The 25636-nt window shown below is 31.9% G+C and overlaps 1 protein-coding gene across 1 annotated transcript in view; it reads left to right on the top strand.

Annotated features, from left to right (window-relative positions):
- Window positions 1-4046: 4046 nt before the first annotated feature.
- The window catches only part of LOC111707144 (protein vein), a 29661-nt gene continuing 8071 nt past the window's right edge, over window positions 4047-25636 (top strand). The window contains exons 1-5 of the mRNA XM_023480172.1: window positions 4047-4911; window positions 19476-19644; window positions 21271-21334; window positions 21427-21484; window positions 24986-25082. Coding sequence (XP_023335940.1) covers window positions 4272-4911; window positions 19476-19644; window positions 21271-21334; window positions 21427-21484; window positions 24986-25082 — 1028 coding nt within the window. The 5' untranslated portion in view covers window positions 4047-4271. The remainder of the gene's footprint in view (window positions 4912-19475; window positions 19645-21270; window positions 21335-21426; window positions 21485-24985; window positions 25083-25636) is intronic.

Here is a 25636-nt window from a genome sequence, read left to right as displayed (position 1 = left end):
TATGTTTTCTTCAAATTAAATAATAAATACTCGTACACTGTTTCCAACTATGATGAAAAATGCAACTAATCAAACTATAATGAAACTGCAGTTTGTGTTTCAAGTTTCCTGCTTCTCCGCCCTGCAACCCTGCAATTTCAGGCTCAGACATATCAATCCAAATGTGGAGCAAACCTGGGTTTTTACTCCGGGTACTCAAAACTATGCATCCATCCCAGCAGTGGAACTGCTAACCTGGAGTTCAAAATCGCAGAACCAGGTCATGGTTTAAAACTCTATCCTGTTGAAATTAGTAGAAACCCCTTCCTTAATTTTACCAATCTACCGCTTAAAAACCTGATAAAAAGAGACTGTTCACCACGAAGAATTGAGTCTTTGCTACAAACTCACATTTTCTAACTCCTAATTATTTGGAACCGGATGGTTTAAAACTAAGATTTTTCAAACTTAGTTTATTTAATCTAACAAAAATCATAGTTTGAAATATCTAATCAAAATTGCAAAAATAAAGGGATTAGAAAATTAAAGTTTGTGGCAAAGACTCAATTCCTTTGAATGACTCGATATTGCGTGAATAGAATATTAAAAATATGTCATTAATTGCAAACAGTTTTTTTTTACATTTTCGTTTAATTTAACATTTATACACAAAATCTATTTTTCTTGCAGACATGTATGTACGTTTATATGCAAATATGCATGTTTAAATTATACACATTTTCAAAAATTAGTTGTAATTTTTTTTTCATCGTATGCGTTCTTGAGAAATTTGATTGCAGTTATTGATGAAGATATAAAATTATTGACTGCAGAATTTACAAAAAGTTATATTATATTATGTATTCTCCGAATTTACATTAGATGATATCATATTTTGAGTTCCATGTATGTATAGAAATCTAGGTCTTCTCACAACCCAGACACCAGACCATTTTTTGCAGACAGATTGATAGAGAGATAGATAGAAAGATAGATAGACAGATAGACAGATAGATAGATAGATAGATAGACAAATAGACAACGGACGAAAAGACGGATAGCTAATTAAATTGACCAATGTTTAGAAACCTGTTGCTGAAATCTGCCAGTTTCAGAGAACAGCATGTTTGTGGTGTTTTGTGTAGGATTTGAGGAACCTGATAGAATACAGAAACAATCCACAATCTTGTAAAATGCGTGTAGTAATAATATTTCTTGACCAAGAACAATCTTTTACATTATTGAGGCTAAAACTTTTTGTATTTCTCACTGTTAAGATTGACGCTATGTCTCCGCCTCCTGTTCTCCAACCGCCACAGCCGCTACTCTTCGCCATTTATGTGCTCCATTAATGCACATTGCTCAACGTTTGAATCTAATCATTATTTTTCTGAACCAGGGGAGCTCCTGTGAAAATAGCCTGAGCTATATTGTAGCTCCCCGGCCACAAAATATATATATAATTGTCTAGTTATTTTTATTAATATGAATTTGTTGTAAATTTGTGGCCCAATAAATGATTTGATTTAATTTGATTTGATTTGACATAAAATATCCAGCAAAAGGTGTTTTCCAATCCGCTAAACAATCTGTAGGATTGTTTTTTTATATTCAAATAGATTATCAAGAACAATTGGTGGCAAATGAACCAATTATACACGACGTCACAAGTGTCCAATATAACAAGGAAAACGAATGTTTCTCACATTAATAGACACGTTTTCCAAGATTAAATAAAAAAGTGTAAATAGAGAACACCTAAAAATGCACTTATTTACTGTAAGATAAACACTTTATTCTAAAATTATCACTCTTATTAATAATTGTGTAGGACACAAAAATTGAATTGACACTTGTGACGTCAGAATACAGCCGTACTGAGAGTGTACAAATTCTATCTATTTAAGAATACAGCTGTACTGAGGAGAGTGTACAAATTCTATCTATTTAAGAATACAGCTGTACTGAGGAGAGTGTACAAATTCTATCTATTTAAGATTACAGTTGTACTGAGAGTGTACAAAAACTATCTATTTGGTTATATTTGTAACCCATCCTTTTCTCTCGCACTCCCTTTAAGTTTAGAGTTATAGTTTCCTCTGTAGCAGTTTGTTGGGTTTATGTTGATTTTGCGTAGAGTAGACATAATTTGAGGCTTTTGCACTCAATACTTACCTTGCAAAAACCTTGCACACTACACACGTGATAGTTGTGATAAACTAGGAAGTTGAGAAATCCGAAATAAATATGTCCAGAGCTGAACACTCTAGAATGGTGGATATTGAGATTAATGCTTGATCTTCTCATTTTCTTAATCTCGAGACTAACCTAATCTTGTACTCGTATCTTGAAAAAACGGGAGGGACTCTCTAAATTAAAAAAAACGGTTTTTCATTTTTCTCTACTATATCAAAGAAAGAACGGTTTAACAAGAAAATCAAAAGTGTGTCCTTTGATACTCAGTTCAAGTAATCGGGATTAAGGATATCTCATTCTAAAGTTTTCAGCTGCTCAGAATAAGTAACATAGTATCAAATAGATTGTATGTTGGAAATATAAAAAGATGTTGGAAATATGAAACATGTTTGAAATATAAAAACATGCTGGAAATATGAAACATGTTTGAAATAGGAAAAATGCTGAAAATAGGAAACATCTTGGAAATAGGAAATATACTGAAAATAGGAAACATGTTGGAAATAGGAAATATTCTGAAAATAGGAAAAATGTTGGAAATAGGAAACATGTCGGAAATAGGCAACATGTTGAAAATAGGAAAAATGCTGAAAATAGGAAACATGTTGGAAATAGGAAATATACTGAAAATAGGAAACATGTTGGAAATAGGAAATATGCTGAAAATAGGAAGAATGTTGGAAATAGGAAATATTCTGAAAATAGGAAAAATGTTGGAAATAGGAAACATGTCGGAAATAGGCAACATGTTGAAAATAGGAAACATGTTGGAAATAGGAAACATGTTGGAAAAAGGAAATATGTTGGAAATAGGAAACATATAGGGAAAAAGAAACATACCAGGAAAAGGAAAACATACCAGGAAAAGGAAAACATACCAGGAAAAGGAAAACATGTTAGGAAATAAAAAATAGAAGGAAGAGAAAACATATTGGTCGGAAACGAAAAACATATTGTAAAAAAGAAACATGTTGGAAAAGGGAAATATATTGGCCGGAAACGGAAACATTGAAAAAAAACATGTTGGAAAAATAAAAAAATAAACATTTATTACATTATTACATTAAAAAACATGCCAGGACATATTCAGGAAGATGTTTAGACTTGTCTTTGAATAAATGTGTAAATAAGAATTAGATTGTAGAGAGAAACTATTCCAGGAATGTGAAACATGGTGGGAAAAGTATTTAATCTACTTTTGTTAATTCTATTAAATAAATATTTAAAAATCAAAAAGAAATGAATACTTTTCTGATTATTAGTCCTTTAATATTCTTATTTATTTAACGAGTTTTTATAAACAAGTTAAAGCAGTTTAAAATCGGTAACGTTTAGAGAAGATGGAGATAGGGGGTAAGCGGGAGGGGGGGGGGGAAGGGGTGTGTGTGTGAGAAGTATGAAAAGTGAGTGTGTGTGAGTGTAATTATGATAAGTGCCTGTGTGTGAGTGTAAGTATGAAAAGTGAGTGGGGGTGAGTGTAATTATGAAAAGTGAGTGTGTGTGAGTGTAATAATGAAAAGTGAGTGTGAGTGTAATTATAAAAAAGTGAGTGTGTGTGAGTGTAATTATGAAAAGTGCGTGTGTGCGAGTGTAAGTTTGAAAAGTGAGTGTGTGTAAGTGTAAGTATGAAAAGTGAGTGTGTGTGAGTGTAATTATGAAAAGTGAGTGTGTGCAAGTGTAAGTATGAAAAGTGAGTGTGTGCAAGTGTAAGTATGCAAAGTGAGTGTGTGTGAGTGTAATTATGAAAAGTGATTGTGTGCAAGTGTAAGTATGAAAAGTGAGTGTGTGTGAGTGTACGGAGGATAAGCTGGCATAGCGCCATACTTCAACGTAATCTAAGGAGAGTAGTCTGCGTGTTTTGAGTATGCGTGTGTGTATAGGAGGAGAGAGAGAAAATACAAGATGGGGAATAGGTTCCCCCCTTTTCCCCATCTTCCCCCCTGTGAACCCACGCATGCGTTAGTTTTCTTGCCGGGATCCGAGCTCCCCCCTCTAGCCCTCTACAGTGGTTACAGATATCTCTAGAGGAAGCTCTCATTTAGTCAATATCAGGCATGGAGTTAGGACATGAAACTAATCCAGCTCCGGACTGAAACATGTTTTCTAGAATACGCCTCCTCCTCCTACTCCTCCTGGCAGGAGGCGTGGTTAGTGAACCAGGGAGGTGGGACCAGCATAGGCGTAGGTCAAGACCCTCTCTCCCTCCCTCTACTACAGTGAGTCCAACTAAGCGACCAGAGAAACTCTGGACACATGGATTGAGTTTAAACCCTCCCCTTCATAGATGTCAGATATCCTCGCAGACAACTCTTCCCAACGGACTCCCTGTTAATTACGAGTATGTGAGAAGTGTTAAAGAACTCCTGCTAGAGGATAAACTCCTGTTATCTCCTGTAGTGATTGAAGGAGTGATGGTGTCGAGAACAAACACCTACAAAGGACTTTATTTTGTATCCTTTAAAGTTGTGAAGGTTGTGAGAGGTCGGGTTAGCTCCCAACTCCATGGGCATATACGCCTTCTATTTCAGACAGAACAAGGACCCTCTGGTAGGGCGGAGCTCAGGGGTAATGCTTGCCCCCCAGTTCCCTTTAATGTCCGAACAGGACGAAAATACCTTTTATTTGTGAAAAAGATTTCTGCAGGAAGATACGCAGCAGTTGCTGTACCGGAGCAAGTAAAGGAGAAAAGTCGGAAAGCTATTTTGAAAACTTTCTGTCCGGGAACTGCTGGGTGCGGTAAGTTTCATCTGATAATTAGTTGACCCAGTCGTTCCGGTATATAGATATACTTCCTCTTTATATATATATATATATATATATATATTTACATATATACATTACATACATGACATTAAAACGGCCGAACCAATCTCAGATGACCCAAGGGAAGGTTTTAAAAAAATCTCTTAATATTTATATGTATACATTTTTTATATTATAGATACAGATACAGATACAGATACTTCATGAAATTCTTTAATCTTCTCTTTTTCCTGATTTACCTTCTCGATATTTCCTACATTTTAAAGCCATTCATTCTGCCATATTTAAGCAAGAAAAGCAGATGATCAAAAACTACTTAATCAAAGTGAAGAGTTTATAAATCTACCTTTCGCAATTTATATATCTTTACACAAGCTTAGAAACCCAGCTTTGACTGGTTACTAAATTTCCCCTGGAAAAGTGGACCTTACCAGCTTAAAATTTTAAATCAATCAATCAAAATTTGAGGGTTCCTGAGTTGTAATAGGACATCGAAACAAACAGAGATGACTTCTTCATAAATACAGATAATATATTTCTGTGCTTGTTTGTTCATAAATAATAAACTCCTCCACCGATTTGCTTAAAATTTGCTTGGGGAGCTCGTTGAAACCGTTGTGTTGAACATTTTATGTTTAGAAGATCGACAAAACTTAGTTTCCATGCAAAGCTGGGTTCCCAAGCTAGTTAATTATATATCTATATTTTGTATTGTATATTTCATATACATCTATATATTAGGTTATTCTATATATATTGATACTCAAAGGAACGGACGGATCAGAGGAAACGTATTAATGGCCGAAATTTTTCGTAAACTTCTGAATCCTTTTCTTTCTTTTCTAATTTTATCCTTGTTTCCTGACAGCATGTAGAGAGGAAAGTACAAACATATTTATGTCTACTAATGATATTAGAAATTGCACTGATACTGCATACTGCAATGTTAAACTATATAATATAACAGGAAAATGATAGATATGGTGAATTATATGTAAAAGGATATCTAAACAAAGCAGAAAAATTGTTGACAATTACAGATTTTCATAATGCGGATATTTTTATTTGTAGTTTTTGGTATTTGTAAAAAGGAACTAAGTTCTTGCCACAAACTCTGATATTTTAATCCCTATATCTTTGCAACCCGATATATTTAGCCTTTGATATTTAAAACATAATCTGTTCAGAGCTGTGAATTTTATAATGGGATACCGACTACTTAATACAAATATCCAATGTGGACACTTTTATTTTCTTACTTAATCCACTTTTTTTGGATATAATATACAGAAAAATCAAAAAACCATTTTTTCAAAATTAGAGAGTCCCTTCCGTTTCTATATATTAATCTTAACTGGCGCGCAAAATTTCAAAATTCCCGGCTTCTGATTCCCGACTCTAATTGGTTAAAACACTTTTCAGGGATACAAGCACAGGATTAGGTTAGTCTCGAGATTAAGAAAATGAGAGGATCAAGCATTGATCTCGATCAAATACTCTTCGTTTTTATTGTCAAATACACAATCAGCTTCCAAATAAAAGGGATTTTCAAAATGGTAACTCCCCCCCCCCCCATATTAAATAAAAACTCCAATGTTGATTTTATAAATGTTTTATAGAAGCACGTGGAGAATAGATAGTTGCGTTTATTTATCTTAAGTACATAGATAAATAGATAGATAGATAGCTAGATAAATAAATAGATAGATAAATGGATAGTGAGAAGCTTTAAGTAAAGAATGTTTTATTTCAATTTTGAACAGCTTTGAGACTGCTAAACATTTCTCACAGAATTATGCTTTTCTTTTTTTTCTACAAAAAAAATAAAAAAGTACGAATCAGAAAATAAAGTTGTTGTAATATCTCCTAAATTCTGCTGACACTGGCCTAAATTTTATGCAATAAAAAATATGCATTTTATAAACAATGCAAGGCATGCATTATACGTTAAATGGGTGCACTGCTGTTGAATGATAAATATTTCTATGAAACTATAGTGTACTTTGTCATTATTAATCACTTCATTGTGAATTTCATAATGCACGTGCTATAAAGTAATCATCGTGCTATAATGTTAAATTAGCTGTATTATATATAGCACGTGTACTTTTAAGTTTTGATTAGTTCCCGGATTTTCTCCAAAATATTTCGGATTTTTCCAAAACATTTTGTCCATCGCTAAAGCTCGGGACAAAATTAAATCTAAAAGAGCCTTCTCGATAAATAGAAAATTTCTGTCCAAAAACTTTATAAAACTGCGAACCAAAATAACAGTGATATAAATAGTTATTATTTATATTTAAATTATTAATTCTATAAACATTGAACTTTAAACTTCTTTTCATTTAAAACTCATTTAATAATTTACTTATTATTATTAACCCCTTTTCCGATTGGGCTATTTTTGTCTGATATATATGGGGGGGCTCACCCCCCCCCCCTATGATTTTGCCCTTACAGTTGAGATAGAGGAGTGTGATACATGTCCCTAGTCCAACTTTTAAAGGCCTGCTCATTAAAAAAATTCTACCTCTAACTTTAATGGTTAGGGTGTAAGAGAGGATTTTTAAAATGTTCAAAAATATTTATTTTTACTTTTAACAAATATTAACACATGACAATTGTTACTTTATCTATTTTTCAAGGTCTTTTCAAATATATAAGTCTTAATCCTGTAGCTTAATTAATAAAAAAGTTATTAACCATTTCTGACTTTTCTTAAACACCGACCCGACGTTTGACCACTCTCCACCCAAACCTGTGAATAACAACAAAATTTTTGCTAAATTTGTTCACAACTATGATGTTGAAAAAGTGAAGAAGTTTTAGTGTTCCAATGTAAGCTGTTTTTAAGTTACTAGGCTTTTAGGGCGCTTCGCGACCATCTTCTTTTTCAACTTTTAATTGTGGCTTTATCTCTGAATTTCTTCTCTTTGTACAGTATAAAACAAAATCAAAAAAAGTTTGCGGATTTCATAATATTTTTTTGCGCATTTTCAAAATTTTTCAAAAATAAAAAACTTTTAAACACAAATTTTTAAAATTTTGACCATTCATAAACCTTCCCTGGGGTCCTTAGATGTCCCACAAAAAATTTGGGCCCGATCGGTTCAGCCGTTTTGACGTTTATTGGATACAAACAAACAAGAAGACAAGCCAAATTTAAATATAGACTAGAAATTCAAGGCGCTTCGCGCCCTTCTTTCTAGCCTTAGAGGGCGCTTCGCGCCCATCTTCTAAATTAGTTGTGAACATGTTCTCTTTGTGTACATCGTAAAACAAAACAAAAATAATTCGCGGATTTTTGGTTAAATAATAAAGTAAAGTATATAAAACACCGATCTTTATAATAAATATCCTCGTCTTCCCTCCCACTTCCCATAATTCTGCACATTTTCAAAATCTGCAAAATTCTTTTTGATGCTAAAGGAAATTAAGTATACAACTTTAATGCATAAAAGTGTTGATATTTTCTTTGAGGAAAGCACTTGATCGCTTCCACTCAATTCAAATTCAAACATGAAACAAAATTTAATGAAAAATTAATTTTAATTAATTAAAAAGCAAGAGAGTACATTTTCAAAGTAATAAAACTTTTAATACATTTTATCCATTTTTAATATATTGATATAATTTGAGGAGGTCATTGCTTTTTGTAAATATTTGCTTTCAATGCAATCATTTTAATAAAAAATCTTCAAGGTTTTACACAATATTATCTAACTTTTGTGAGTTGTTTGCATTTACTACAACACAATAGTATGCTAAATGTTTGCAATTTTCCTTTTTGTGATCTTAGAATTAGATAAGAATTAATAAATTTATCAAGGTGACCCCCAAAAACCGTTTCATTTTGAATACAGGGTGTCTCTTAAACACAGCATGGCTAGCCTTATTTTTTTATAGATTTTTCTTTTTTGTACTTTATCAATAATCTTATTCGAAATCAGGACTTTAATGTTGTGAATCTCTGGATCAAGAATTGATCTCGATCTTGTAAACTGACCTACGGATTAGATGTTGTGAATCTCGGGATCAAGAATTGATCTCGATCTTGTGATCTGACCTACGGAATAGATGTTGTTAATCTTGGGATCAAGAATTGATCTCCATCTTGTGAACTGACGACTTATTAGATGTTGTGAATCTCGGGATCAAGAATTGATCTCCATCTTGTGAACTGACGACTTATTAGATGTTGTGAATCTCGGGATCAAGAATTGATCTCCATCTTGTGAACTGACCTACGGATTAGATGTTGTTAATCTTGGGATCAAGAATTGATCTCCATCTTGTGAACTGTCGACTTATTAGATGTTGTGAATCTCAGGATCAAGAATTGATCTCCATCTTGTGAACTGACTTACGGATTAGATGTTGTGAATCAAGCATATATCCTCGAATTTAGAATTGCTCACATTGGATATCAAGATCAAGCGTTCAAGATTAGCAATACTACTCACAGAAGTTCCAACCTCTGTTCATGATGGAGGTTGATAACATGATTTTATCAGATTTAGATTTCATTCAACTTTTTGAAAATTCTGATAGAAATGTCTAAGATAAAAACTATGTCAAGATCAATTGATAAAAATCAGTCTGCACTCTGCATGTTTCTTTTTTCAAAATTGTCAAAGTTTAAAAAATTTTTTACATTTTTTTCTTCAAATTCTTTTGTTTCCATTCTATTTGATAATCAAAGTACAATTTTAATCTGCCTGCTGTAGAATTGAGTTTTCCAAGCTTTGAAGCTTCATTCATTCATATTTTTATTCAACTACAAAGCACGAGATAATACAAATAAAAAATCACAATTTACTATGTAGTTTGGACCCGCCTAACTAGAGTTGGTTGTTTTGATTGGTTGGACCATTGTAAGCGAATAAGAATTGTAAAAAAATAGATGGATGTACACTGCACAGTGTACATTTTAAACAAAACAATGATGATAAATCATGAATAAGGTAAGGAGGGTGTGAAAAAGTATACGGGTAAGGGTGGGCATTTACAAGCTTACAAGCTACACACATAGTAACACACTTCCCGTGGTTGTACCGAGTCCCAAAATATAATTTTGAAGAAAATCGTTCATGACAATGTTAACTAGAAGGTGAAGGTCAAATCTATGCAACATTACTGCTACGACTTTGTGACCTCTTAGCTCCTCTAGTCTTGATTGTCTATACTTTAAGGTTGTCTTTAAAGTCTTATCCTTTGTGGGTCATCCTGTATATGAATATGTATTTTCTATTTTTTTCTGAACAACTTGGGGCACTTTATAAATAGTATTTTTATCAAATAGAAATGTTTCTAAATAAATCATATGCTCAATTTAGTTTTATCTGAAAATATTAATAACACTGGAATCATTCTATAAATATCGTTTATTTTCTTATTGTAATGTACTTATGTTATATTTAGAAATTATTGCGAACTAAAACATTGTAAATACAATGGTTAAACATAGAAAATATGAATTCCAGGGTGGGGGGAGGGCACTGTCCTGTATCCGCTTCTGCATATATCGGATACGTTGATTTAACAATCCTTGTCCCTGCAAGCTTTGGCTTTTCATCAATATTTAACTTATTTAATAAAAATTTATCGCTCTTTCTCTTTTGTACTTTTTGTCAGCGGATAAGGTTAAATAATAAAGTAAAGTATATAAAACACCGTAAGTTTAAATAATAAAGTAAAGTATATAAAACTCCGTAAGTTTAAATAATAAAGTAAAGTATATAAAACTTATCCCACAGATATTATTTTTCTGGATCTACAAAATTCAATCCCCCTCTCTCTGGTTTGGAATTTTACGGGGCATTTGCGGCTTGCGCACAACATTAAATGGAAAATGCCTCCTTTACTAATGTGCTGGATTGTCCACAAAGGATTAGACAGTAAAGACGACTTGAAAATCTCATATTCTTTTTCTGGCATTTATTCGTAAAAAGTTGTAAGTGTACAGTCCAGCTATATAGACAACTATCAGACCTATGGTATGGCTGTCTGTACTGTGTGTGTGTGTGTGTGTGTGTTGTGTATGAGTCTAGTGCAAGGTGCCCTATAGTCTGTCTAGAGAGTGCCTGGGCCGGTTAACCGACAAAATACATCTGCTGCACCTACAGGGTGTCCAAAAAATTTCACAAATTAAAATTTTTTTTCTTCAAAACTATAATTACTTTTCTAATCAATTTTTGTCTAGCATTAAAATAGATATTAGAATTTTAAATCTATAAAGTTTCAAATATTTTTAGACACCCTGTTTCTCAGGTTTCTCATACCGAGAAATGCCTTTGATGTAATTCACATTTGCATTTTGTAAAATATTTAAATTAATCCAATAAACACATTTTTTGACAAATGTTTGAAAAGAAACTAAAGAAACCAAGGAATTGATAGAATAAAGGATAGAAAAATTATTGTGTTTATTGATATTTAAACTATGTATAGTATTGTTTCTATGAATTTCAATTAAATAGATTTAAGGAGAACTATTAGAGAGAACTATGTATTGTTTCGTGCATCTTTTTTCTAGGTACAATTTAGCTTATCATCTTACCATCAATGTAAACAGGAAAATCCACTAAAAGGAAATGAGTTTTTGTCACAAACTCTTATTTTCTAATCTCTATATCTTTGCAACCCAATGCAGAGACCTTTGATATTTGAAATTTTAAATTCAGTTATGTTAAATAATCTAAGTTTGAACTATCACAGCTTTACACCATCAGGTTGCAAAGATAAAGGGGTTAAAATATTGGGCCCGATCAGTTCCGGTTTTTGACGTTTATCAGATACAAACAAACAGACAGACAAGCCAAATTTATATATAGATTTAGAACAAAACCACAGGGGGGGGGGAAACACCTCCCCTAACCGTGATAGGGTTAATAAAAATTGTGTTTTTGTCGAAGATTATTATGATTTGTTAAATGCTTATATGTATACCTATTAAAACTAATGAAAAATTTTGTGCTCTGATTGTTATGTTTACTGCAGTATGGAATATAGGATCAACGCTACACAAATTACCTCAGTTGCAAGTGTGAGTGCGAGGAGTATATAGAGTGCTTAATCCTTTAGGCATTTGCCATTTTATGTTGTGCGCAAATGCCCCGTAAAATTCCAAAACAGAGAGAGGGGATTGAATTTTGTAGATCCAGAAAAATAATTAAATTAGTATTTATTTAGGGTTAGGTTAGGTTAAGACACTTTCTGGGCCGAGCACTGTGGCTTAGACAGGCTAGGGGTCCNTTTTCTAGGTACAATTTAGCTTATCATCTTACCATCAATGTAAACAGGAAAATCCACTAAAAGGAAATGAGTTTTTGTCACAAACTCTTATTTTCTAATCTCTATATCTTTGCAACCCAATGCAGAGACCTTTGATATTTGAAATTTTAAATTCAGTTATGTTAAATAATCTAAGTTTGAACTATCACAGCTTTACACCATCAGGTTGCAAAGATAAAGGGGTTAAAATATTGGGCCCGATCAGTTCCGGTTTTTGACGTTTATCAGATACAAACAAACAAAATCACAAACCCTTAAGAAATACAATATTTATATATTTATATTTTATATTGATAGATATAGATATAAATATACATTAAACAATTTGAATGCAGTATTAAATTACATAATGACATATAATTGTTAAGAACTAAAGACATTCTCGCGATATATCTTTAGTGCAAATAAAGGAATTGAGTCTTTGCCACAAACAACGACTTCTAATCCCTATATATTTATATTTTTTCAATTCAATGTTGTAGACCTTAGATATTTCAAAATTTGAATTCTTATAGATAAAATAATCTATGTTTTAAATATCAAAGGTTTACATTATCTGCTTGCAAAGATATTGTGATTAACAAATTTGAGTTTGTGGCTACGACTCAATTCCTTTACATAGACTAGATTATAATATATGTTTTATATATTGGTAAAAATGCAGATTATCTCAGCAAGGTATCCCCACAGGGTATGACAATAAAGGTCTTGATCTCGAGATTCTGAATGGAACTTACCACTAAAATATTGAAATAATTTGCCCAGAGTTAAACATAAATTGTTTTTTTAGTTTTAGGTTTAGTGTTTTCTTTTTGACGAGGTCTAAAGGTTTTCAGATGTTTAAGTTTTCTTTACCAAGCTTGAGGTTTAAAACAGGGTTTAAGGATTGTAACTTGACGCTATCGGTTTTCCGAGTTGATATTCTAAATTCTGTGTGAGCGGATTTTCAAACTCAGGTCCGTCTATATGTCCTAGTTTTAAACCTGATGAGTAATTTTACCCTTCTAGTTTGTTGACATGTCTCCCCTGATATTTTACATAAATTAGCCTACAGGGAGAACATGCTAAATAATACATTTTCTAAACCATTTTGAATATATCAGAATTAACCCAAATTTGGGAAAAGTTCACCACACTTTTACTTTTATTGAAGAAAAAAATACATATTTGTTTAGTTATCGAAGCAGTAAACCCCATCTGCATAAGTTAATGATGAAAACTTGTTTTTCATCAACAACTTGCATATATTGCGCCTAACTCACTGTCGTTTAATCTAATGGAGTTGATGTACAAAATTGTGTTAATTAATAAACAAATTTTGTAAAATTTAGAAATCATTTTAGCTGAGTCAGCTGTCTCAGTCAGGAGCAGGAGAGCGCATCCTGCCGCGCTCTTTTCACAACTTTCAACCTCTAAAGTACATTCATAGAATTCTGGAAGATTCTATATATAATCTGGCTTTCGCCAATCTTGTGGCGAAAATGGGGCCAAAACCCAAAAAATCCTTGGATAATTCTTTAAATACTTCCCTGGAGGAAATGGATAGTGAGACCACTGTAAAGGAACAAGCCAGTCATCAAGGCTTTCTTTATAAAGATACAAGATCTGGGAAAATGATTCTAGTTGATTTTTTGGTTTGGGTTGATGTTGGTCCAAATATATTTTGTTTGGGATGATGTTGGTCCAAATATTTTTTGGTTTGGATTGATGTTGGTTCAAATATATTTTGGTTTGGGTTGATGTTGGTCCCAATATATTTTGGTTTGGGTTGATGTTGGTTAAAATATATTTTGGTTTGGGTTGATGTTGGTCCAAATATATTTTGGTTTGAGTTGATGTTGGTCCAAATATGTTTTGGCTTGGGTTGATGTTGGTTCAAATATATTTTGTTTGGGATGATGTTGGTTCAAATATATTTTGGCTTGGGTTGATGTTGGTCCAAATATATTTTGTTTGGGATGATGTTGGTCCAAATATTTTTTGGTTTGGGTTGATGTTGGTTCAAATATATTTTGGTTTGGGTTGATGTTGGTTCAAATATATTTTGGTTTGGGTTGATGTTGGTCCAAATATATTTTGGTTTGAGTTGATGTTGGTCCAAATGTGTTTTGGCTTGGGTTGATGTTGGTTCAAATATATTTTGTTTGGGATGATGTTGGTTCAAATATATTTTGGTTTGGGTTGATGTTGGTCCAAATATATTTTGGTTTGACCAACTTTTCAGGTCTAACGATATAATAACTATATTAATATTTTAATAAAAGCTTTACAAGGAGTGTTAGATGACTAAAGAGGAGAACTTAGATCAGAAAAAAAGTTCTCTGTTTGAACTTGTATCCTTATTTTTTTTTTTTTAAATATGATTATGTATTTTTGTCTCTAAAATATCTACGAAGTTAAATGTAATTCAAAATGTTCTTTTCCATCATATTTTTATTAATATTAATTTATACAAGTTTTTAACCCTGATAGAATATATAATCTGAACGAAGCAAACCCAATAGTTCGATCGTTTGAAACATCATTCGATCAATCTTTTATCTTCTGCCAGAGTCCAGGATTCTGCATAGCGTAATATAAGCAAACTTTAAAAAATACGATTTTGATATTTTGAACTTCTCAATCTCAGATCGATTTTTAAGAGTCCTTTGAAAGTCAAATAAAAATCCTGATGCCGAATTTAAAGAATTTACACCGCGCCGCTGAACCGCCCATAACCGGTTACAGTTTAGCGTCGGCTCAGATCTCAAAACACTGAATACAATCTCAAATGTGAACTCCGCTCAAATTCTTTAAATTCGGCTCTGAATGTCTGAAAACAGACAATTATAATGCCCAGCTTTATTTGTATGTTTATATAATAAAGGTTTTAAAATTTCTATGAATAAAACTAAAGTCTGGTTTCCTGCTAGCTATGTAGGTCAAATAAATGAGTTTTGATATGTTCCTGTCTTTCCCGGATTTTGGTTTAGTAAAAACTTGTTTGACATTTGTTTTGTTGTGTTTGAATTGAATTTGTTGAATAGAAGAAGGAATATATCTCGTATTTTAACTTTTAAGACAAGAATGCAACCAATAGAACAATGTATTTGTAAATATATTTTTTGTTTAAGGTGGCCTAACGTCCATCTTTCTAGTAAAAAAGACATTTTTAAATGTTGCTTTACCTGGGACCATGTTTTCATCTTACAAAAAAATAACAAAAAAAGAAATATTCTTATTTTTTTGTTGATTTTAAAATTAATGAAACCAACACTATATTTGGATTAATATTTTAATCCTGACTGGTTATCAAACCCTCGAGTCTTTAGGTTTCACAAAATATTTGGGTTTGATCGGTTCAGCCGTTTTCAACCAAACTAACAAACCAACCCACAGAAATAGCAAAGGAATAGAGTCTTAATGCCACAAACTCAAATAATCTAAATTCTAAATCTTTGCATTCTGATGGGGTAAACCGTTGATATTTGAAACAACTGCATGGGTTTTGATAGAACAGAATTGAAGGACTAACACATTAGATTGAAAAGATATTTGGATTGAAAATTTTAGGTTGTGATAATTTGTGACTTAATTTCTTTATTTATAGATAAACTACACCAAGCTTAACAATTGTAAACAGTTCATTATTAGAAAAGTTTTTTTCTCCGTGTTTTTAAAGAGGTTTTTAAAGCACAATTTCTCGGTCAGGCATTACAACTGTTTTATCCAAAAACTACATTGAAAGCTGGGGTCCCAAGTTAGGTTTTAATAAAAAAGTAAGTCTACCTTGGGAACCCAGCTTTACCTGGAAACTTAGTTTACCCTAGAAAAGTCAACTCAATTAACAAATAAACAGAGATTACTACTTTATCCAGATACCAGCTTGAAAACCTAGCTTTGTTTGGAGTTTTTCTTTTTAAAGTCAACCCACCCAGCTTAGAATTTTAAAACCAGTTTAAGAACATTCCCGTGGGTATACCGAGTACCTCAATCAAAATTTGAGGCAAATCGGTTCAGTTTTAATGAGTCATGGTCGAACTTCTAACCAAACAGAGATTGCTACTTTATATATAAGACGTACTTGAAACATTAAGTATAATATTCTTTTCAAAATGAAGTTTGCTTTGATATGGACTGAGATCTTAAGAAGTTGTTATAACTTTAATCTATCAGATTTAACACCCTTTATCTTTAAAATAAAGCTCTTAGTTGATATACACACATATATATATATCTATATATCTATATATCTATATCTATATGTATATATAGATATATTTATGTTAGCTATAGCTGGCCAAAAGGCTGGACAAAATTTGCTGAAATTTTTGAGGAAATTCGATTTTTTTTCAGAACACCCTGTTAAACTTATCAATTTAATTGTTCTCAAATCTTGATAGGAGAAAAATCATTATTTTTGGACATCTGATGGGAAAAATGTAAAAAGAGTTTAGGTTAAGACACTCTGAGAAATGTATACGAACATAGTACATCACTCTCCTCCAAACCTATTATGTATTAGGTCAGAGAACTGCACATCACTGCAGTACACACCGAAAGCTTAGTTAGGTTCAAGGAATATATAGACCAGGAACCACCATATCTCATGCGTCAAATCTGTGTACTGCAGTGGGAGGAGATCAAAACAAAGAATTCAGGGGCAGCGCATCATTTTTGAGAGAAAAAAAGAATAAGAATATATTGCTATTGTATTTTCCATATTGACCAGAAAGCCAAAAATCATAAGTATTCGCTCTAACTTGATATATTAACTTGTTTTTTGTTGGACTGTAATATCACATCAGAGCTGTATGTCCTTTCCCTTCAACTTCTGTGGGGGCACTGGGTTTGTTTACATTCCTCCCACAGAGGACAGAACACAATTTGCGTATATCTGGGTTGGTCGTCCCTGTATATAGTTCCTTGGTACCAAGGTTGTAATGCAAGGACAGTTCATTGCTGTCGCGTATACTCTGCGTACATATTGAAACCAGTTCTCTCTGGGCGGAATTTGTAAACAAGAATAGATGTTTCAGTTTTCGTTTAGTATCCGAGGAGGTTAAAAGTATTAAATTTTGATAATTTTGATAATTCACATAATAGTTTCCTTTGACCAGAATATTTCATTGATTTTTTTATGTGAAAGATGGATCCCATGTCAGGCATCGACATCCGTCTTGTGTTTACATTACCGCCCAGAGACAGTACACTGCAGTACAAAAGATGCGTACACTTCTGAAATAACTTGCCTTGCATTACATCCTTGCTTGGTACACTGCAGATACACTGTACACAGTACATTGTACACCCTGTAAAACGTTTAAATTTTCAACTCCGATTTAAAATGAAAGTAAGGAAATGTCAGATATGAAAATATATTTGATATTCAATATTTGGTCCCTCGCACACTTTTTACTTTACTACCCGCTATTCAGGGCTTCATTAAGTCAATCATCTTCAACCCATCAATATTTTTTATCACAGAAAATTTTAGCTCAAAATATCGTAAACTGTACAATTTAGAGTATATTCTGTATACTGTACACTGTATATATTTTAACTAAACATATTGTAAACTGTACAATTTAGAGTATATTCTGTATACTGTACACTGTATATATTTTAACTAAACATATTGTAAACTATACAATTTAGAGTATATTCTGTACACTGTATATATTTTAACTAAACATATTGTAGACTGTACAATTTAGAGTATATTCTGTAGACTGTATATATATTCTAATTAAACATATTGTAAACTATACAGTTTAGAGTATATTTTGTATACTGTGTATATTTTCACCGCTTTTTGACCAACATTACCGACCTATGATTCCCCAAACAGAGGGGCATTAAGTTACTTATCGTCCCTTGGGAACAATTAAGTAAAATAACGACCCGCTCGGCGAAGTTTTCGTGAAAGAATTAACGCATTTGCACCTCAAAAGACGATAAAATTTGCCTACAAATATCTCTCGATGCGCTCTGGATGTTTAGTAGGCAAAATTGGTCTTGGGAACCCTTGCTGAAAAAAATTTCCTTAACTTCCCTGTAAAATTAGCTGTATATAATTATAACTAAGCATATTGAAAACTGTACAATTTAGAATATATTCTGCTGTACACTGTATATATTTCAATTTTTAACTAAACATATCGTAAACTACAATTTAGAATATATTCTGCTGTACAATGTATATATTTTAATTTTTAACTAAACATATCGTAAATTATCGTTTTTTCCATTTTTAAAAATTCTTATGGATATGATGATATTCTTTTTATTACCAAGACGTGCATTGTGCATGTTTCTGCAGTTCTCTTTTCGTATTCTGTATATTTATTATTCCAGATTATTGATTAATAAATAATTTTCAGAAGTGCAGTACACTGTTTATTGTTTATATTATGTTTTTTTACACACGATGCAAAATTATTCAATTCAATGAACATGCTTAAATGCATATGTGAGACAGACACTTTAAAACTTATTGATTTTTTAAATTAAATATGCATCATGAAAGTTTATTATTTCTCTATAAAATTTAAAATATCTAACGTAAAGAACACAGGATAGCAAAACTTTAAAAAGAAACTAGCTTGGGAACCCAGCGCTGCCCAGGTTACTAAAAGTTATTCCCGCCGTTTACCCGCACTTAAACGATTTTACCGGCAAATTAAATTTTCACTATTTATGTCCACCCACTCAATTTAGAATATCAAAACCAAGCTAAGAACATTCCCGTGGTTCTCCCGAGTACCCCAATCAAAATGTGAGGCAAATCTGTCCAGGGGTTGCTGAGTTATGATCGGAAAAACAGAGATTACAACTTTATATAAGTAAAGAATTTGCTGATTCTGACTCAAAAGATAGATCTTTCTTCCGAAGGCTTTAAAAAGCTGCTTTATAGAATATTTTTTCAAAAATGTAAATATTCTTAATTAGAAACGAACAGTTTTTTTTTATTTTCTACAAAATTTGAACAAGTTTTTACCCTATTTATTTAGTTTTAATCGAAGATTTTAAATTTCTGTTACAAAGACAACACGAAGTTTAAAACTTGAGAGACAACTGTACACATTTTCTTCTTACATTCATGATTTATAGAAGCTGTAATTTTATTTCTTATATTCTTCTTCATCTTAAGATTTTGGCCCGAGATCGAATAAGAAGTTTTGGAGTTTTATGGATGTATATATCTACAGACAAACAGAAAGTATAAAAAGATTATTCCTGATTTTTTATGATTTTTATTTCAGTGAGTGTTCCGTCTGTGAAGCCTCTTCCGTCCCGAACAGTTAGATCTGGGAGGAGTTTAAAACTAAAATGTAAACTCTCCGGACCTCTGCACCCTCCTCCTGCAATATCATGGTTCAAGGATTCAAGGAAACTAAATCCCTCACAAAATGTACACATTCAAACCAAAAAGTAAGCAAACATGTTTACATTTAAGTTAGCAAAATATAAAACAATCTTTAGTAATATTACAGTCACAATCACAAATTCAAGTGACTCTATGCATCTAAAGGGAGTGACCGATAATGTATGGTAGTTGAACGGAGAATGTAGCATTGTGGAGAAAAATTTTTAGGATTCATTTGAGACATATAAAACGTTTAATGATGTATGATTATTCAGTTTGAGTGCAAAGCCGACGTTCAATTAATCATCCTTTTGGGTGGAACATTTTTAGAGTCGATTTTTTTTCAAATTATTAAATAACGACTACAAAAAAGTAAAAAAAAAATCGACAATAAGCTAATTAAATGTTTAGGAGCATATTTCTCAATAGAAATTTGACAATAAATCAAAGTTAGAATCAATTATTTCTTTTTCATCATCATAATAATTTTTTATTCTTTACGAATTTGTTCGCAGATTTCTTCAAATTATTCTAATGTCCTCTTTTCATTTTTTTGGGAAATCTGCAACGTTTGTGAACAATGAGACATTAGAGAAACAAATAACTGAATAAGACTTCTTATATAGGAGTCAACATTTTCCTAAACATATAATTTGTTTAATGGTGCATTAAATTTTGTCATTGTTATTTAATAAATTTTTAAAAATCGATTCTCAAGACGAAACCATCTAAATGCACTCAAACTCAGTAATTATACATTGTAACACATATATTCGTCTAGAGAAACCTTAGAACATTTATATTTGTCTAGAGATACCTTAGAACATATATATTCGTCAAGAGATACCTTAGAACATATATATTCGTCTAGAGATCTAACATATATTCGTCAAGAGATACCTTAGAACATATATATTCTTTTAGAGAAACCTTGTAACACATATATTCGTCTAGAGAAACCTTAGAACATATATATTCGTCTAGAGATACCTAAGAACAAGACGAAACCATCCAAATGCACTCAAACTCAGTAATTATACATTATTAAAACGTTCAATATGTCTCAAATGAATACTAAATTCTTTCTCTACAACTCTACATTATCCGTTGAACTACCATACATTGCCGGTCCCTTTATACAGTAGCATGTCCGAATCCCAGTACCCTTTAAACCTCCACGGAGTAAAAATGATGAAGATATCGTCGTTTCTCTTTCTACAAACTTAATGAATTTTGACATTGTCCCTGCAGTTTAGATCCGCAAGTCCCTAAAATAGAGAAACCAGATTACTTGATTAAATATGTTTAACCTGGAAGCTGGAAATGATTATACAAAGGTTTAAAGGGCTGGCATGTCTTCAAATGAAGGGTCACTTGAAATTAGGTCTGTAGTATCTTTTAGGCAAATAGAAAAAACCATTTAAATCCGTTAGACTATCTTCATTTATTATTCTTGAAAACAAGCAAACAGGGTTACCTGCAAAGGATGAGTTAAATGTAACCTTTGGTCTTTTTATAGATTTTAATGATTGGGCAAAAAACAAGTTAATTCAGCATGGAAGGAATCATAAAAAAAGAAAACAGATAATAATATTATTAACAGATAACAATAAGTTCCGTACTATAGTCTCTGAAATCTCATCTGTGTTGGTAACCCTGTAATTTTAATTTTTAATCCAAATATATTCTAGAAAGCGTTCTCGTTTACTCATTAGTAGAATGTCAGCTTCAGACGCAGGAACATACACTTGTCAGGTAATATATTTCAAAATGTCGTCTTCTTTTATGTTTCTTTTTTATTCCCAATCTTTCTTTATTAAATAAGGTTTATCCATCTTGTTGTGTAGGCGAGTAATCTTGTTGGATCCTCGCTCTCCTCTTCTCTAGTCGTTGTCAGACAAGCAGGTCCGGTATAACATTAGAAAATAATTCTTGTGCTACACAGTTTTGAAAGTCGTCTTCTTCTTCGCAATTTTCGGAAGAAATTATGCTACATTTCTAACAGTTTCTGACAATTGTCTCCCCCCCCCTCATTTCATATGAGAAAGAAACATAGAAAAACGTTCGACTTTAATGTCTACTTCCATCCGATTTTTTTTTTAAAACTTAATTTAATAAGCACATTGATCCACGGACTTTTAAAATAATTTGGCCGTATGCCCATTGCTACAGGGTTACAAAGGATGCGACGGTAAAGACGACTTGAACCACTTGAAATATGACGATTCAAAGTTTAAAATAACTCTTCGGTCCTGAATATGGCCTTGAATTGTTTTATCGAATGTTTTGGCAAAGAAAGACAGAAGTTAGTTACAGGGTGTCATGAATATAAGGAAACAGACAGTATAAATTCCATAAAATCGTCTCTGTAGTCTCATCCTTTGAAGGTAACCCTGTATGTAAAATGATTATTCAATTCTACAGGGCAATGAAGGGATATAATATTTTTACCACATGATAATCATCAAACAACGGAATAATTTCAGTTTTTCGTTTCATAAAATTTTTCTAAAAAGAAAAAAAACTTTATTAATAACTTAAACGGTGGTAAGCTATTATATCAATAAAATGAAGACGACTTTTTCATGTGAGTTTTAATTGTTAACAAGCTTTTTTCGAGTTCTTAGCTTACAAGTAATTTTAGAGAAGATTTGTTTAATTATCAACTTCTCTTTGTTTCCATGTTTTTGTGCTTCCATGTGCTATTTAAAAGCTTAATATAAATCAAAATTGAATTCGAAAGTCGTCTTCATTAAATTGATTTAATCGCCTACCACCGTAGCATGTGTAACAATATGTTATGTCAAGCATTATTCGAATTATAAGAGAGGGCAATATCATAATTGGTGCGAATGGAATATCTTAAGCATTTTCTCGGTTTATTAGCATAAATTATTTATAATGGTCTCACTGCATACATAAAAGACATTTTCTATGAATATTTTGTAATGAGTATATATTTTGTCACATAAACAATTTCATTTTTCTTAGAACATATTATATTCGTCAAGAGATACCTTAGAACATATATATTCGTCAAGAGATACCTTAGAACATATATATTCGTCTAGAGATACATTAGAATACATATATTCGTCAAGAGATACCTTAGAAAATATATATTCTTTTAGAGAAACCTTGTAACACATATATTCGTCTAGAGAAACCTTAGAACATATATATTCGTCTAGAAAAACTTTAAAAAACACATATTCGTCAAGAGAAACCTTAGAACATATATATTCGTCTAGAGATACATTAGAAAACATATATTCGTCAAGAGAAACCTTAGCACATATATATTCGTCTAGAGATACCTTAGAACACATATATTCGTTAAGAAAAACCTTAAAGAACACATATTCATCTAGAGAAACCTTAGAACACATATATTCGTGTAAAGAAGCCTTAGAACATATATATTCGTCTAGAGTAACCTTAGAACACATATATTCGTTTAGAAAAACCTTAAAAAACACATATTCATCTAAAGAAACCTTTTAGGACACATATATTCGTCAAGAGATACCTTAGAACATATATTTTTGTCTTGAGAAACCTTAGAACATATATATTCATCTAGAGAAACCTTAGAACATATATATTCGTCAAGAGATACCTTAGAACACATATATATTCGTCTTGAGAAACCTTAGAACATATATTCGTCAAGAGATACATTAGAATACATATATTCGTCTTGAGAAACCTTAGAACATATATTTTCGTCAAGAGATACATTAGAATACATATATCCGTCTTGAGAAACCTTAGAACATATATTTTTGTCAAGAGATACCTTAGAATACATATATTCGTCTTGAGAAACCTTAGAACATATATATTCTTCTTATAGAAACCTTAGAACATATATATTCTTCTTATAGAAACCCAAAACATACATATTCGTCTATAGAAAAATTAGAAAATATATATTCGTCTATAAAAACCCAAAACATATAAATTTGTCCCTAAAAACATCAGAAGTTTACATATTTGTAAATAGAAACACATGGACTTACATGGAAAGGGGGTGGGGAGCCATTCCTGTTAAGGGTGGAATTGTGATTCTTAGCCTCCCCGACCCCCTGGATGAATATCTGTAAATGCCCCTGACTAATAAATGTGAAGGCTTGGTTGAATTCTAGTTTCAGATTCCTTATCTTATCTCCAACCTTCGGAGGAAAGGGTAGAAGTTCTTGAAAAGTACAAAGTACACAATCCTAGAAAATCCTCTAGAATAATTCGGAGGAACACTATAATTCTATTCTTTAAGGGGTTCAGATGTGTCTAACGCTACTTTCTCATGTTATACCAAAATAAAGATGTCTTTTAACCAGTTTAAATCAGTTTTATTTTAAACTGGTTATTTCTGTATTAAAAAAAAACTGATATTAAACCTCTAAAACCTGGGTGCTTAACTTCGTAAAGCGTTTTTAAGTGGTGTTATATAAAACGAGTATAAAAAATACCATTTTAAACCATTTAAAAAACTGGTATTAGTGTAATGACACACGGATTAAATCCGTTTTAAAATACTCGGATAATAACACACCGTTAAAAAACGATTTTAACTCAACTTTATTCTTAAAAAAAGAAGATTTTAAACCATTTAAAAACCTGTTTTTGATGTCTTAAAACACTCAGTAAAACCATCTTAAAAACGTTTTTTGTACACGGTTTTAATCCGGTTTCTGGTTTTAAAATAATCGGCTTTTATCCGGATTTAACTCTGCTTTGTGTTTGTAGGGTATTTATTATCTTTAGGTGAAATCTCTTTTAAAGTAACAATATACGAGGTTAGGCCACAATTTAGAAAGCTCATCGCTCATCCTTTGGTCTGAACTTTTTCAATGAAAGCTCAAAGACGATTAATATTCTCATGTCAATGGAGACTCTCCACATCTAGTATTTCTAATCCACACAATAGATCTTTATTTGGAACCAAGCACACCGCGGAATATATAGAATATTTGGAACCAAGCACGCCGCGGATTATATAGAATATTTGGAACCAATCACGCCGCGAAATATATAGAATATTTGGAGCCAAGCACGCCGCGGAATATATAAAATATTTGGAACCAAGCACGCAGTGGAATATATAAAATATTTGGGACCAAGCACGCCGCGGAATATATAAAATATGTTTCAACACAGACATGTTAAACCTATTGTTCCGTTACCACATCGGAGCTACAGGGAACTTTTTTTATTTGTTGGATACTCTTTATTCTGATCTCTTGATATCGATATCCATTGCAGGGACACTTTTAATTTAAGGATCTATATTAATTATTTACAACCACTTTACGGGAAAGTTAAGGGAATTTTACTTTACCAAGGGTTTCCAAAACCAATTTTCTAGTTTACAGTGGATGTCAAGTTTACAATGTTTATTTTCAGGTCTAATACGAAAGGCGTCAGAGTGTCCAATTCCTAGTTTCTGTTTGAATGGTGGTTCTTGTGATTATTATGAGATGATTGGAGAACTAGTCTGCAAGTAAGAATATATCTATCTAATAATATATTAATAAATATGAAAACTGAGAAGCTTTATAGTTATCTAATAATATATTTATATATACCTCCACCGAGTTCTGAATTCTTAATAGATTTAAAGGACTGTAAATATAATTTCAATGAATGAACAGTGGTGCCTTCAAACTTTTGTCTGATCAATTACGGATTATTTATTTATTTAAAGAAGATTATTTTCATTCGATTTTTTTCATATATAAATATCATAGATAAATGGAATTTGCGCATTTTTTTCCTTAGGAAACAATGGAAAAACTATCATAATTAAACACAGTTTGAAGCTAAAATACGACTTGTCTTTCAATCTTTCAACCTTCAGATAGTCATATTTATAGAATCTTTAGAAAGTCATATATCTATAGAATTAAACCTTCAGATAGTCATATTTATAGAATTCAACCTTCAGATAGTTATAATTATGGAATTCAACCTTCAGATAGTCATATTTATAGAATTCAACCTTCAGATAGTCATATTTATAGAATTCAACCTTCAGATAGTCATATTTATAGAATT

The sequence above is a fragment of the Eurytemora carolleeae genome, unplaced genomic scaffold (assembly GCF_000591075.1).
Source record: "Eurytemora carolleeae unplaced genomic scaffold, Eaff_2.0 scaffold780, whole genome shotgun sequence".
NCBI classification, from domain to species: domain Eukaryota; kingdom Metazoa; phylum Arthropoda; class Copepoda; order Calanoida; family Temoridae; genus Eurytemora; species Eurytemora carolleeae.
This window is presented reverse-complemented; position numbering and strand designations above follow the sequence as displayed.